The 15,000-nt window shown below is 32.6% G+C and overlaps 12 protein-coding genes and 1 non-coding gene across 13 annotated transcripts in view, besides 1 other annotated feature; 3 read left to right on the top strand and 10 right to left on the bottom strand. All coding sequences in view use genetic code 11, as the record gives it.

The window, feature by feature from the left end:
* ndhF (NADH-plastoquinone oxidoreductase subunit 5) overlaps positions 1–518 on the bottom strand; it is a 2,217-nt gene extending 1,699 nt beyond the window's left edge. The window contains exon 1 of the mRNA in view: positions 1–518. This exon is cut by the window's left edge and continues 1,699 nt beyond it. Coding sequence (YP_004563914.1) covers positions 1–518 — 518 coding nt within the window.
* Positions 1–15,000: part of a sequence feature (small single copy region; SSC) that runs on past both edges of the window.
* Positions 1,634–1,807, top strand: rpl32 (ribosomal protein L32). Its single transcript has one exon. It carries the CDS (start codon positions 1,634–1,636, stop codon positions 1,805–1,807), a length of 174 nt encoding a protein of 57 aa, YP_004563915.1.
* Positions 2,879–2,958, top strand: trnL-UAG. The gene has a single exon. It is a non-coding gene; the product is annotated as a tRNA-Leu (tRNA).
* On the top strand, positions 3,048–4,001 carry ccsA (cytochrome c heme attachment protein). Its single transcript has one exon. The coding sequence runs from the start codon at positions 3,048–3,050 to the stop codon at positions 3,999–4,001; it is 954 nt and encodes a 317-aa protein (YP_004563916.1).
* ndhD (NADH-plastoquinone oxidoreductase subunit 4) lies at positions 4,264–5,766 on the bottom strand. Its single transcript has one exon. It carries the CDS (start codon positions 5,764–5,766, stop codon positions 4,264–4,266), a length of 1,503 nt encoding a protein of 500 aa, YP_004563917.1.
* On the bottom strand, positions 5,902–6,147 carry psaC (photosystem I subunit VII). The gene has a single exon. It carries the CDS (start codon positions 6,145–6,147, stop codon positions 5,902–5,904), a length of 246 nt encoding a protein of 81 aa, YP_004563918.1.
* Positions 6,454–6,759, bottom strand: ndhE (NADH-plastoquinone oxidoreductase subunit 4L). Its single transcript has one exon. The coding sequence runs from the start codon at positions 6,757–6,759 to the stop codon at positions 6,454–6,456; it is 306 nt and encodes a 101-aa protein (YP_004563919.1).
* Positions 7,036–7,566, bottom strand: ndhG (NADH-plastoquinone oxidoreductase subunit 6). Its single transcript has one exon. It carries the CDS (start codon positions 7,564–7,566, stop codon positions 7,036–7,038), a length of 531 nt encoding a protein of 176 aa, YP_004563920.1.
* On the bottom strand, positions 7,946–8,488 carry ndhI (NADH-plastoquinone oxidoreductase subunit I). Its single transcript has one exon. It carries the CDS (start codon positions 8,486–8,488, stop codon positions 7,946–7,948), a length of 543 nt encoding a protein of 180 aa, YP_004563921.1.
* Positions 8,595–10,532, bottom strand: ndhA (NADH-plastoquinone oxidoreductase subunit 1). Its single transcript has 2 exons — positions 9,980–10,532; positions 8,595–9,133 (listed from the first exon to the last, which is right to left on the bottom strand). The coding sequence occupies exons 1-2, from the start codon at positions 10,530–10,532 to the stop codon at positions 8,595–8,597; spliced, it is 1,092 nt and encodes a 363-aa protein (YP_004563922.1).
* Positions 10,534–11,715, bottom strand: ndhH (NADH-plastoquinone oxidoreductase subunit 7). The gene has a single exon. The coding sequence runs from the start codon at positions 11,713–11,715 to the stop codon at positions 10,534–10,536; it is 1,182 nt and encodes a 393-aa protein (YP_004563923.1).
* Positions 11,820–12,101, bottom strand: rps15 (ribosomal protein S15). Its single transcript has one exon. It carries the CDS (start codon positions 12,099–12,101, stop codon positions 11,820–11,822), a length of 282 nt encoding a protein of 93 aa, YP_004563924.1.
* ycf1 (hypothetical chloroplast RF1) overlaps positions 12,489–15,000 on the bottom strand; it is a 5,520-nt gene continuing 3,008 nt past the window's right edge. Inside the window, exon 1 of the mRNA in view lies at positions 12,489–15,000. This exon is cut by the window's right edge and continues 3,008 nt beyond it. Coding sequence (YP_004563925.1) covers positions 12,489–15,000 — 2,512 coding nt within the window.

The raw sequence follows: 15,000 nt of genomic DNA on the forward strand, positions 1-15,000 counted from the left end.
TTTGCCGCAATTGGTCGTGTGAACCAAAACCCTATTAATAGATACGAACACATTCCAACCAATTCCCAAAAAATATAAATTTGTATCAAATTCGAACTAGTAACTAATCCCAACATAGAAGTATTGGAAAAACTCATATAAGCAAAAAATCTTAAATATCCTTGATCATGAGACATATAATTGTCACTATAAACAAGAACCATGACTCCAACAGTAGTGATTAATATTAACATAATAGAAGTAAGTGGATCAATCAAGTAGCCGAACTCTAAGGAAAAATCATTATTGATGGTCCACGACCATACATATTGATAGATAGAACTGCCATTTATTTGCTGAATAGCCAGATTGGCCGAAAAAATCATAACTATACTTAACAATAAAACACTGGGAAAAGCCCACATACGACGAAGCTTTTTTGTTGCCATCGGAACAAAGAGAAGTCCCACTCCTATTAACATAGGAACTGGAAGTGGAACGAAAGGTATCATCCATGCATATTGATATGTATGTTCCATAAGAAAATCCAACTTTTTTATTCTTAATTAATTATTTCTATTTCCAATTCACCTGCTCTTATCTTTTTCAGAAGGAATCAATAAAATAAAATCAAGATAGGAAAGAACTCAAATATTCAAATAGAATTCAAAATTCTAATTTTTAAAATTCTTTCCCAACATTTCAAATATTCAAATCAATAAGTTACAATTGGTCAAATGATATAACCAAGTCAATAGTGAAAAGTTACTACTTAGTTATTAACAAAGATATTTATAGAAATACAGAATAGGAAAATTTCAATCATTCTATTATTACAATAATTTATATCCATAGAGCAAGGATAAAAAATTATACCAAAAAGAGTATGATATAGATCATAGATCCTCCAATAACTTGACCCAATAAAGCAAACTTCTATTTATGGGAACCCCTAAAATTAAGATACCCACCATTTTTTTACTTTACATAGAGTTGAAAGAATTAATTACTAAAAAGAAAGGCTTTTCTTAAATTTTTTTTCTGTATCATTTAATAGATTAATTACTAGTCTTGTTCGATTTTAAAAAATTTAATTAGGTGTACTCTCGTCTCGAATTTGATCAATTAATAGAAAAACGTTAGAATATTCTTTGTGTGTGTGTTTTTTTTATTTTATTATTTATTCTATTTATATTAGTATATTAGGTAAGGGGTTCTTAAACTTTTTTATTTTTTTTTTTCTAAAATAAATGTAGTACGGCGAAAAGAGACGAAGATATGAATTAAAATTTTTTTTTCTTATCAACGACAAGTAATTCGATTTCTATGACAGACAGTGAGTGCTATAGATATAGATTCAAATGAGGATATAAAAGTACCAATCAATACGAATTTTTCTCAGATATTGTATGTAATAGAAAAAAATTCTTTTAGAAAAACAAAAAACAAAGTATCACATCATTTCATTTTTCTTTTTTGTCCCTAGTGTAGTGATACTCTATGCGATGCACACGTATCTCTATATTTTTTTTTGCATGTTATAAAGGACCTCTATGGAAAAAATATAGAGATAATGAATAGAAGAAACGATCATTTTGAACAATACATGTCTTTCACATCCAACTATAGCAATGAGCAACCTCTTTATTTTTGAATGGCGGTTCCAAAGAAACGTACTTCTATATCAAAAAAGCGTATTCGTAAAAATATTTGGAAAAGAAAGGGGTATTGGGCAGCGGTAAAAGCTTTTTCGTTAGCAAAATCTCTTTCTACCGGGAATTCGAAAAGTTTTTTTGTGCGACAAATAAATAATCAAACATTGGAATAATCTGAATCGATATGACTCGATAGTATAATTTCATTTACATTTATAAGATGAATAATTTACATTAACTAATGTTTTAATTTTAAACTGATCAAGATAAAATGGAACTGACTATTGTGGTATACAGAATATATTTTTCCGTCTAATGGATTCGAAAAAGGTATTTTTTTGTTTTGTTTGACAAAAAAAAGTAGGTAAGCCAAAAATACAGGGTTTCACCTTTCTTCTTTCTTTTTAGTAGGTTTTTCAAATTTACAAACAAGATGGGGATTGTTATTTTATTTTCCCCATCGATTTACTTTTCACAACAACAAAAGTCTTCTTTTTCTTATAGAAAAGGAGTTTCTTGTTCTTATAGAAAAGGAGTTTCTTGCCCCAATAGTTATACATCATTAAAACAAAACGCATTATTTAAGATTTTCTATAGGATATACTATAAGTATAAACAACGCGGAAACCCCCTTTTTTCTATAGCAAAACAGATATAATATAAGATCTTTAGTCAAAATTAATAGATCGTTGAAACTAGATCTCTATCTATATTTTTATTTTAAGACTTGTTTTGTAATTTTCTGAATCATTATAGACCCCTACTTTACGACCCAAGCAGTAAAAAACCCCTTGAATTCCACTTAGATCAATCTTTATGTACGAGAAGTGAGTCAATTTTGTATGATCCGTACAAATTTTTTGTTCATTGATAAAATGAATTTTTCTTTTCCATTTCAAATCCATGACTATGAAATCAAATAAATGAGAAATGAATCATCAAAAAATGAAAAGAAAATAGAAAAACGGACAATTTCTAGTTATATGCCCGGATTGAGGACAGAACTAGATAGTTCCAACTGTTCTATTCCGAGAGAGCTTAAACTACGTGAAAGCCTATTGTTAAGTTAAAATTGACACCATCCTACGATACTAATACTAAGGATAAAGATTATTGAACGTTCAAATAGGAATCGGAACGGGTCTTTATTCATCGATTCTAATTTTTTGTAAAAAATATTGCATTGAATTGACTCCTTCAATCTCGACGATTGAATATGAATGGGCTATTATGATTTCTAGCAAGCCGCCATGGTGAAATTGGTAGACACGCTGCTCTTAGGAAGCAGTGCTAGAGCATCTCGGTTCGAGTCCGAGTGGCGGCATCTTCTAAAAGATGTACAATAAATCCTATAATGAATTCAATTCCCGATTTCCATTCCGCACTTAAGGGACCTTTTTTTAGGATTTATTTATGATATTTTTGACTTTAGAACATATATTAACTCACATTTCCTTTTCGATCGTTTCAATTGTAATTACGATTCATTTGATGACCTTATTAATCGATGAAATCGTAGGACTATATGATTCGTCAGAAAAAGGCATGATAGCGACTTTTTTCTGTATAACAGGATTCTTAGTTACTCGTTGGATTCATTCAGGGCATTTCCCGTTAAGTGATTTATATGAATCATTAATGTTCCTTTCATGGAGTTTCTCCATTATTCATATGGTTCCTAAAATAGGGAACCATAAAAATAATTTAAGCGAAATAACCACACCAAGTGCTATTTTTACCCAAGGCTTTGCCACTTCGGGTCTTTTAACTGACATGCATCAATCCGCAATATTAGTGCCTGCTCTTCAATCCCAGTGGTTAATGATGCACGTAAGTATGATGGTATTGAGTTATGCAGCTCTTTTATGTGGATCATTATTATCAATAGCTCTTCTAGTCATTACATTTCGAAAAAACATAGAAAATTTTAGTAAAAGCAATCATTTCTTAATTGGGTCATTTTACTTTTGTGAGATCCAATACGTGAATAAAAAAAGCAATGTTTTACGAAACACTTCTTTTACTTTTAGAAACTATCACAGGCATCAATTGATTCAGCAATTGGATCATTGGAGTTATCGTGTCATTAGTCTAGGGTTTATCTTTTTAACCATAGGTATTCTTTCGGGAGCAGTATGGGCTAATGAGGCATGGGGGTCGTATTGGAATTGGGACCCGAAGGAAACTTGGGCATTTATTACTTGGACCATATTCGCGATTTATTTACATACTCGAACAAATAAAAAATGGCAAGGCGCAAATTCCGCAATTGTGGCTTCTATGGGATTTCTTATAATTTGGATATGCTATTTTGGGGTCAATCTATTAGGAATAGGGCTACATAGTTATGGGTCATTCACATTTTGATATAATTGAAGAAACGACCTGACAAATACAAAATACAATACATAAGAACGGTGTATATAACGAAATGTTGTGTAAGTTTTTGAGAACCGTTTGAATCACTACGTGATTCAAATGGTTCTCAAAAACACCAAACATATCCGATTCAAATTCCAATTCACTTCATTTTTTTTTTACTTAAGAAAAGGAATAAGACTTCTTTTTTTTCATTGTACAACGAACGATTTTTAAAATCACAGGATTTTTTATGTCTTTTTCATGAAAACTATCTAGAAAAGTAATTGGATAGAATAGCTTCGACCTTGTCAACTGATAGTGAGAGAACGAAATCCGGATAAATACCAATACCTATTACAGGTAGAAAAATAGAGATCGAAACAAATAGTTCTCGTGGTCCAGAATCAAAAAAATAAGAGTTTGAGGCATTGAATAGCTTGTATCCATAGAACATCTGGCGTAACATAGATAATGAATAAATAGGAGTTAATATCATTCCAATTGCCATTACAAAAGTAATTAGTATTTTTGGCATTAAAAGATATTTTGGACTGGTAATTATTCCAAAAAATACTATCAATTCTGCAACAAAACCACTCATTCCCGGCAATGCAAGAGAAGCCATCGAGAAGCTACTGAACATCGTAAATATTTTTGGCATTGGGATAGCAATTCCTCCCATTTCATCGAGATAAACAAGACGTATTCTATCGTAACTCGTTCCTGCCAAGAAAAAAAGTGCAGCACCAATAAATCCATGAGAGATTATTTGTAAAATGGCTCCATTAAGTCCCGTATCGGTTATGGAAGCAATTCCTATAATTGTGAAACCCATATGAGATACCGAGGAATAAGCTATTCTCTTTTTTAAATTGCGTTGACCGGGAGATGTTAAAGCTGCATAGATTATTTGAATTGTGCCTACTATCATCAACCAGGGAGAAAATATAGAATGAGCATGGGGTAAAAATTCCATATTGATCCGAACCAATCCATACGCTCCCATTTTTAATAAGATTCCGGCTAGAAGCATACATGTACTGTAATGTGCTTCTCCGTGGGTATCTGGTAACCATGTATGTAGGGGTATAATCGGTGATTTAACAGCATAAGCAATAAGAAATCCAAAATAGAATATTATTTCTAATGCCACAGGATATGATTGATTAGCTGATGTTTCAAAATTTAATGTTGGTTCATTGGAACCATATAAACCCATACCCAGAACTCCTAGTAAAAGAAAAATAGAACCCCCTGCTGTGTACAAAATAAACTTTGTAGCGGAGTACAGACGTTTCTTTCCTCCCCACATGGATAGAAGTAGGTAAACAGGAATTAATTCTAACTCCCACATGATGAAAAAAAGTAAAAGGTCTCGAGAAGAAAATGATCCTATTTGACCACTATACATTGCTAACATCAGGAAATGGAACAATCGGGAATCTCGAGTAACTGGCCAAGCCGCTAAAGTAGCTAAAGTAGTAATGAACCCCGTCAGTAAAATGGGTCCTATGGAAAGTCCATCGATTCCTAATCTCCAGTGAAAATCAAAAATATTTATCCATTTATAATCCTCTTCCAGTTGGATTAATGGATCGTCCAATTTGAAATGATAACAGAATGCATAGGTCATTAGAAGGAGTTCTATTAAGCATATACTGATAGTATACCAGCGAATCACCTTATTTCCTTTATGAGGGAGAAAGAAAATTAAAGAACCCGCGGATATCGGCAAAACTACAATTATTGTTAACCAAGGAAAAAAATTCATGGTAAAGACAAGATACACTTTGACCAGAAAAACCCGTACTCGATAAAAAATATCTATATATATCTTTTTATCGAGTACGGGTTTTTGTCGGTAAAGAGAAATCAAATGGATTCAAGTGGAGTTTTCTGGAACGTATCAATAGGCTAGCCCCATGCTGCGAGTTGTCTCATGCCATAAATAAACCCGGACACTCAAGAAATCTGTTGGACAAGCAGATTCACATCGCTTACAACCTACACAGTCCTCTGTTCTTGGAGCAGAAGCAATTTGCTTAGCTTTACATCCGTCCCAAGGTATCATTTCTAATACATCTGTGGGGCAGGCTCGTACACATTGAGTACATCCTATACATGTATCATAAATCTTTACTGAATGTGACATTGGATCTTTAAATTTTTGTGAACGTCATGAAATTTCGATCTAGTAAAGTAATGTAATATAATAAATGAATCATATATTGTAGATACCAGACGAATCAATGATTTATCAGAAATTTTTAAATTAATCTACTTCTGGATCTGTTTATGAGAGAGGGCCAAGATACTTTGATTTCTTATGTTTTAGCAAAAATGGTCATACGTGTCATATATGCTAATTCGAATTGGTGAATATTCTATTCTTTATTTATATGATATGATTACTACTATTTCTATTTAGAATATTTATTTAATATTTATTTTATTACTACTATTTATTCAACAAATTCGATTGATTGATACGAGTTGATTTTCTGTTACGAAAAATTGACGAAACAATTGCTGGCCCAATAGCTGCTTCAGCGGCTGCAATAGCTATAACAAAAATCGAGAAAATGTCTCCTTTTAATTGGCGACTATCAAAAAAATCAGAAAATGTTACGAAATTTATATTAACCGCATTCAGTATAAGCTCAAGACACATAAGTGCTCTAACCATATTTCGGCTCGTAATCAATCCATAAATACCGATAGAAAATAAATAGGCACTCAAAACAAGTACATGTTCGAGCATCATTGACTAACTCCTCATCAATCTCGATTCATTTCAATATGAACAACAATTCAACCGATTCGATTGACTAGAATATAACAAGAACGGAACAAAGGAAGATATTGGTAATAGATCGAACAAAAAGCATTTCCATTTTTTTTTAAACATGAACAATCTGAAAATAGAAAAGAAAAAATGGAAGTAAGAAGTAAAATGAATGTGATAATGAAGTAAAATGGATGTGATAATACAGAAAAAAAGAAGTCCTTATTTATTTTTATTTCTAAATCTAAGTATTTATTACTGACGAGCCATAGCAATTGCACCTATCAAGGCAACTAAAAGAATTATAGAAATGAGTTCAAATGGAAGAAAAAAATCTGTTGATAAATGAATTCCAATTTGTTGACCATTACTTATCAAATCCTGTTCTATAATCTGGTTTGATCTTGTAGTCCAAATAATCCCATACCATGACGTATCTAGGATAGTAGTAATTAGTGAAAAAAAAATACTTGTACAAACCAATGAAGTGACTCCATCTCCAATGGTCCAAAGATGGAAATCATTGTAATATTCTGAACCATTCATGAACATCACAGCAAATATGATTAAGACATTTATGGCTCCCACGTAAATAAGAAGCTGGGCAGCAGCTACAAAATGAGAGTTCGATGGTATATAGAATAAGGATATACAAACAAGAACCAATCCTAATGAAAAGGCAGAATAAATTGGATTGGTAAGTAATACTACTCCTAGGCCCCCTAATATAAGACCTGATCCCAGAAATACTAAAAGAAAATCATGTATTGGCCCAGGTAAATCCATTATATGTAAAATAAGAGATAAATAAGTCGAAATTTTTCATGACCTTATTGACCGGACCGGGAAAAAAGAAGTTACCCTATTTTTTTTTATGATACGTTCCTAATTGAATAAAATTGAATTAAATGAAATTCGAATGGGTGTGGATTGATGTAGATACAGTTATTGGATCAATCCCATTCTATATCCGAAAGAGTAGTTCGAAATTATATAATTATATATATATATTTATAATATAATATATTTCGAAATCATCACAGATATATGAATAGATTTTCTATCAAAATTAAGCCGTGATTCTCATCAATTAATAGTTAGGATTTTTAGTTATTGACCAAGTAAAATGAAAGAAGTTTCGCTTCCTTTAGATCAAAACGGAATCTTAGTAATTGGTAATTGTTTTTGAATCAAGGGATTTTCCCGTGGCTATTTTTAGTTGAGTTGAATTCATAATTGTTCGAATTGTAGAATCTCCAATTACTGATATTGGTAACCGACCCAAAGCAATTTGATTATAATTCAATTCGTGACGATCATAAGTAGAAAGTTCATATTCTTCAGTCATTGATAAACAATTTGTTGGACAATACTCGACACAGTTACCACAAAATATACAGATTCCAAAATCAATACTGTAATTAAGCAATCGTTTCTTTCGAATATCAGTTTCCAATCTCCAATCAACAACGGGTAGATCTATAGGACATACACGAACACATACTTCACAAGCAATGCATTTATCAAATTCAAAGTGGATTCGACCGCGGAAACGCTCTGATGTGATCAATTTTTCATAGGGATATTGAATAGTTACAGGTAAACGGTTCGCGTGGGATAAGGTAATCATGAAACTTTGACCGATATACCTTGCAGCTCGTATTGTTTGTTGACCATAATTCATGAACCCAGTTACCATAGGTAGCATATTGTGAATATCTATGAATAAAAGAATTTGATGTTTCTTTCTCTTGCTCTTGTTTGAGAGAAGTTAAGAAGTTATGAACCTAAAATAACATAAATATAGTATTCCTTTACAGTGAAAGGAGTTGGGAAGAAGTTGTCAATAATAGATTACCTAGAGAAATGGGTAAAAGAAATTTCCACCCAAGATTTAATAGTTGGTCCATTCGCATTCTAGGTAAAGTCCATCTTGTTGCGATAGGAATGAACAGGAACAAATAAGCTTTAGCTAATGTAATAAAGATACCAATTGTTGTTTCAAAGACCCCCCCCACTTTATTTATTCCGAAAAGCTCAGGAATGAATATGTACGGAATAGAGAGATTCCAGCCGCCCAAGTAAAGAACTGTTACAAATAATGAAGAAACTAGTAGATTTAGATAGGAAGCAACATAAAATAAACCAAATTTTATACCTGAATATTCGGTTTGATAACCTGCTACTAATTCTTCCTCTGCTTCTGGTAAATCAAAAGGTAATCTCTCACATTCTGCTAGGGAAGAAATTAGAAAAACGACAAACCCGATAGGCTGCCGCCACAAATTCCAACCCCAAAAACCATATTTTGACTGCGCCTCAACTATATCAACTGTACTTGAACTGTTAGATAATTATAGTCGGTGATAACATCACTGTTCCCATCGCTATTACAGAACCGTACATGAGACTTCAGCCTCATACGGCTCCTCAAGGGCCACAAATAAATCTAGGGACCACTTCGGTATTATCTCGATATGTTTGGAGAGTAGAAAGAGTAAAGATACATCGGAGAGTCCCGAATTAGACCAATGGAATTCTGTCTGCTATAATAACAAAATAAAGTGCTTCTGAATTGATCTCATCCTTTATTATTTCCATTTTTTCTTTTTTGTTCAGTAATAACTTAACCCTTCAATAAAATACCTGTTGTATCAATAGATATTTCGACCCATATCTTTCGATTACGAAAAAGAATTCTACATTTGTTCATGAATCATGATAATAATTCTATCGCTATGAATATGGATAAAGAAAAGAAAGAAAAAAATTTCTTATTTCATTTTTTTTCCTATTGCAATTGCATTCCATTTCTTTCGTTCCTATTCTTCTTTCTCAGAAAGGGGGGACTCTAAAAAAAAAATAAAAGATTACTTCGTCCCTGATAGTCATTTCTTTAATCAGTGGATAGGAGCATACTCTGGATCGGGATCATGGGGAAGTACTTCTTGATCATTTCTACCAACTTTAAGCCCCCATTAGGATTCCTTTTACCTTTTATCCAGAAATATCTTTTGGATAACTTACATTATCTTCATTACTAATCCTTTGTGTACCTTGGTGTTCCTAACCGCCCACTCATTTTTGCTCGATCCCCGGTATGGTAATACATACAACACAATAGCAATAGTAAGTAAAAACTCCATACAGTTGATCTTTTGCACCCGCTTCTAAAAGTTCATGTTCCAACGAATCACACGTAGAGATATTGATAACACACATGAAGTTAATGGTATTTCATAACTAATTGATTGAGCAGCAGCTCGTAGACCACCTGAAAAGGAATATTTATTATTCGATCCATATCCTGACATAAGAAGTCCAATAGGAGCAATACTTGAAATGGCAATCCATAAAAAAACACCTATACTAAGATCGGCTAGAACAAGGCGATAACCAAAAGGAATTACTGAATAACTAAGTAGAATTGATATGACCGCTATAGATGGTCCAATACTGAATAAACGAGCATCTCCTCTAGATGGGAGAAGATCCTCTTTGAAAAGTAGTTTGATTCCATCTGCTAGAGCTTGAAGAATTCCCAAAGGGCCGGCGTATTCAGGTCCGATACGTTGTTGTATCCCTGCGGATATTTCTCTTTCTAACCACACAATTACTAGTACCCCTATTGTGATTCCCGATATAAGAGTCAAAATAGGGACAAGCAACCATATGAGCCCATAGACCTCTTTTAAGGATTCCGATCTGGAAAAAGAATTGATAACTTGTGCTTTTGTCGTATCAATTATCATTTCAACGATCAACTTCTCCCATAATGATATCTATACTACCTAGTATCGTCATAATGTCAGCCAATTTCATTCTTTTAACTAGCTGAGGAAGAATTTGCAAATTGATAAAACCTGGTGGACGAATTTTCCATCTCCAGGGAAAAACACTCTGATCTCCTATCAGATAAATTCCCAATTCCCCCTTTGGGGCTTCCACTCTCGCATAAAGTTCTTGTTTCGACAATTCAAAAGTGGGAGAAGGCTTTTTACTAATGAATCGATATTCAAAATCATTCCATTCGGAATCTTTTGCTCTAGCAAAGCGTCGGATTTCTAAATTCTCATAGGGCCCCCCCGGAATTCCTTCCAGAGCCTGTTGAATAATTTTTATGGATTCCGTCATTTCACCGATTCGTACTAAATAACGAGCTAATGAATCTCCTTCTTTTTGCCATTGGACTTCCCAATCAAATTCATCGTAACACTCATAATGATCAACTTTACGAAGATCCCATTGGATTCCGGAAGCTCGTAGCATTGGTCCTGATAAACCCCAATTTATTGCTTCCTCTCCACCAATAATGCCCACTCCTTCAACTCGTTCCAAAAAAATGGGATTCCGCGTAATAAGCTTTTGATATTCAGCAACCCCCGTTAAAAAATAATCGCAGAAATCCAAACATTTATCCATCCAGCCATAAGGTAGATCAGCAGCTACTCCTCCGATACGGAAATAATTATGCATCATTCGCATACCTGTGGCAGCTTCGAGTAGATCATATATTAATTCTCTCTCTCTGAAAATATAGAAGAAAGGAGTCTGTGCACCGATATCCGCCATAAAAGGGCCAAGCCATAACAAATGGGAAGCTATACGACTCAGCTCCAACATAATAACTCTGATATAGCTGGCTCTTTTAGGTACTTGAATATTTCCCAACTGTTCTGGTGCATTTACAGTTATTGCCTCTGTGAACATAGTAGCTAAATAATCCCAACGAGTTACATAAGGCAGATATTGTATAATTGTTCGGTTTTCCGCAATTTTTTCCATCCCTCTGTGTAAATAACCCAATATGGGTTCACAGTCAATAACATCTTCACCATCTAGAGTAACGATGAGTCGAAGAACACCATGCATTGATGGGTGGTGAGGGCCCATATTGACTATCATGAGGTCTTTTCTTGTAGCTGGTACAGTCATATATTTTTTCCCCGATTCATTATTCCATGAATTCCTGAAAACGAAACGAAGTTCATCAAAATTCAAGATCTAATAAATCAAATAATTCAAAACGGATTTTCAAATTAACGAGTTTTTGGCTCCCGAATATCCAATTGACTGATTAATTCTTTATAACGTACTCTATTTTTCTTTGACAAATAAACTAGCAGCCGTTGACGTTTTCCCAAAATTTTCCGTAAACCTCTTTGAGATAAATAGTCTTTTCTGTGCAATTCCAAATGTGAAGTAAGTCTCCGTATTTTATTGGTGAAACTTAATACTTGAAATTCAACAGATCCCCTGTTTTCGTTTTCTTCTTTTTCTTTTTGCGAAATAACTGAGATGAATGCATTTTTTTTTACCATAAAAAGAATTTTTCGCCCCCTTTCTTTTCTATAGATTTGAATTTTACCGATCAGTAATAATAATACTGCCAGTTATTTTATTTGAATCTGGTATACACAATAATTTGAATTTATTCATGTATAACTTTTTCTATCAAATTAATCAATAATCAACCTAATTTTTCAATTGGATTTGGATACGGATACAAAAGGATAGTACATTTCTCACAAAAGAGAAAAATTTGGACTTAAATTAAAGAAGATTCCGCCGATTCATTCCTAGATCTAATGGATATGTCATTGAATCAGTATCCTGTATCAGAATGTAATACAACGCAACGCGTGTATACATTTGTTTACCTTCATATATGATCTATGGCAGGGATATATACGAAATGAAATGTACCATCAATTTCTTTTCAATGGGGGATACATATGTATCCTTAACATATTAAAACGACTGCCATTATTGGTATCAAACCAATAACGATTCATACAAGCTAAATCTTCTAATCGATAATTGGGCCAAAGAAAGAACTTTAAGTTAATATTAATGAAATTATTTGTATCTGTATCAAGATGTTTGTCCTCAGTCAAAAATTGACCACAGTTCCTTACGTTGTTTCCATTATAAAATACTGGATTTTTATCTACAACATTCCCATTCTCCAAATTGAAACAAATTCGAATTCTCAATTTTCTACGACGTCTAGGCGATAAAATATTTTCAGGAGCAAGCAAATCATACTGATTTTTTCTTCCATTCCCAACCATCTGTTCATGTTTTGAAATGGATTCATCAAAATCATTCTTATCAACATACCTTTTTTCTCGGTATCTTTGATTAGTTTGGTGCTTATTCTTATGGACCAAAGAAATACCTATGGTTTGATACATAATAAATTGCCCATCCCATTTTATAGACAGACGAATAGGATCGATAATAAATATCCCCTTTTTTATCAATTCTGTAAGAGTTATATCTTTCTGAATCACCATTACATCCAGACTCATTTCTCTTCTTTGAATAGAAGATATAGCAATTTCCTTTGGATTTTTCAGTCTAAGCAGGAAACAATATACTTTGATATTATTGATCATTTTTTTATTCAAAGGATAATCCGGTCTCAATTGAAAAAGCAAATGTTTTTTCAGGAAGAAATCGAGTTCCACTTCTATGTTGTTCTTGAATTGCTTTTTCTTTCTATGGTTTTTAATGTCTGATTCCGCATAATATTCTTTAAGATCGTTTTGTTGGTTTGATAGAATTGATCCAAGATTCTCTTGGTTTTGCGCATCTGGTCCAAGATCCCCTTGGCCTGGCGGTCCTTTTTCTTCTTGATTTCGATTTTCGAATTCAAGAATTTTTTTTTCATTAGATGATATACGTGATATACGAAAATCCTTTTTTTGTTTTTCGTTGATGTTTTTATTTTCACTAACGTTTTCGTTTCTATTCCAATTTAAAAGAAGTAATTTGATTGGTATGCCCCATGGTTTAATCTTATATGTATCATAAAGTAGTAGTAATTCTGGGAAGAACCAAAGTTCCAGATTTGATATGGAACGATTTAGTATTTCTTCATTCATTCCCATCCAATCAAAAAGGTTTTTCTTTTTATTGGATGGGTTGATTTCTTGATGAATCGTGAGATAAAAAAGGTCTTTTTTATAAAATTTATCAATTTTTTGATAATCATTAGTTCCAGTCTTAGTTTTTTTATTAATGTTGGCGCCGGTATCCATATTGGCCCAAACCTCAATATCTATTTTTTTTCTATTTTTAAGACAAAAATGGAGAATTCTCCAATCCAAATATTTTCTATCCAGATTTTTTTTCGTATCAATAATATAATCTTCTACTAGATAATCACTAATAGGTAGATCCCTCAGCACATCAAATGGTTCGGGTTTATGTGTATTGTAATTATAGGGAAGCCCTGGGCCCTCATTTACTTGTAACGGCGATTCATAAATATATGAGTCCTTCTTATCTTCATAATTAATATATTTATGTGATAGAAGATCATATCTGTAGTGTTTTTTAAATTTGTCTTTTTGATTCGGTAATGAATTTAGTGTATAATCATTTTGTTTTTCGTAAAAAATGAATTGGTCTTTTTCGTATGAACCCAATTTTTGTGAGTCTTTATTTTGAATCGTACGACGTTGATTGACTCTATTTCGCCATTTTTGCGGTACTAATCTAAACCATCTAGTCTGAGATAAATCGTATTGATAATGACCCTTTAACCAATTTTTCCATTCATATTCATTCATTCCCGAATTCCGAAGTTTTTTATGCTTTGATTCGGAATGAAATATTCCTTGTGTTCGAAAATAATCCTTTAGTCTATCCTTAATAAAAAGAGATGTTCCGTTATATTGAAGTACAGATCTCAAGTGATATTTATTAATAACTTGGTTTTGTGATAATTTGTAAAATACATATGCTTGTGATAAGGAGGATAGGTCACAAGAAATCTTTGAATTCTTATTACTATTACTAATATTAAAAGGCGGCTTTTTTATAGTCGAAATAAAATGAATTGTATTTTCATTTTCATTTGTTTCATCAATTCCTTCTTGATTTGTTTCATCATTGTAAATGTATTTATCAATAATTTTTTTTGTTGATTCAAGGAAAAGTTGTGCATTGACTCTGGGAATATTAATAATACATAAAAGGGTATCTATGTATAGCCTTTCAATAAAAAATTTTATAAAAAAGTGCCATTTACGTATTAATCGGGCACTTCTTCTTTTGAATATCTGCCAAATATTTTTTTGTGATTCTGATCTTTTATTATCACAACTAGTTTCCTTAGCATTAATATTTTTCTCTGGGGCTAGAAATGTATTTTTTTTTTCTTTTGTGATTCTTTCTATTTGATTTCTGATTGTACTTGTCCTATCAGCC

Source organism: Nelumbo lutea, chloroplast (genome assembly GCF_056320005.1).
Source record: "Nelumbo lutea chloroplast, complete genome".
NCBI lineage: Eukaryota > Viridiplantae > Streptophyta > Magnoliopsida > Proteales > Nelumbonaceae > Nelumbo > Nelumbo lutea.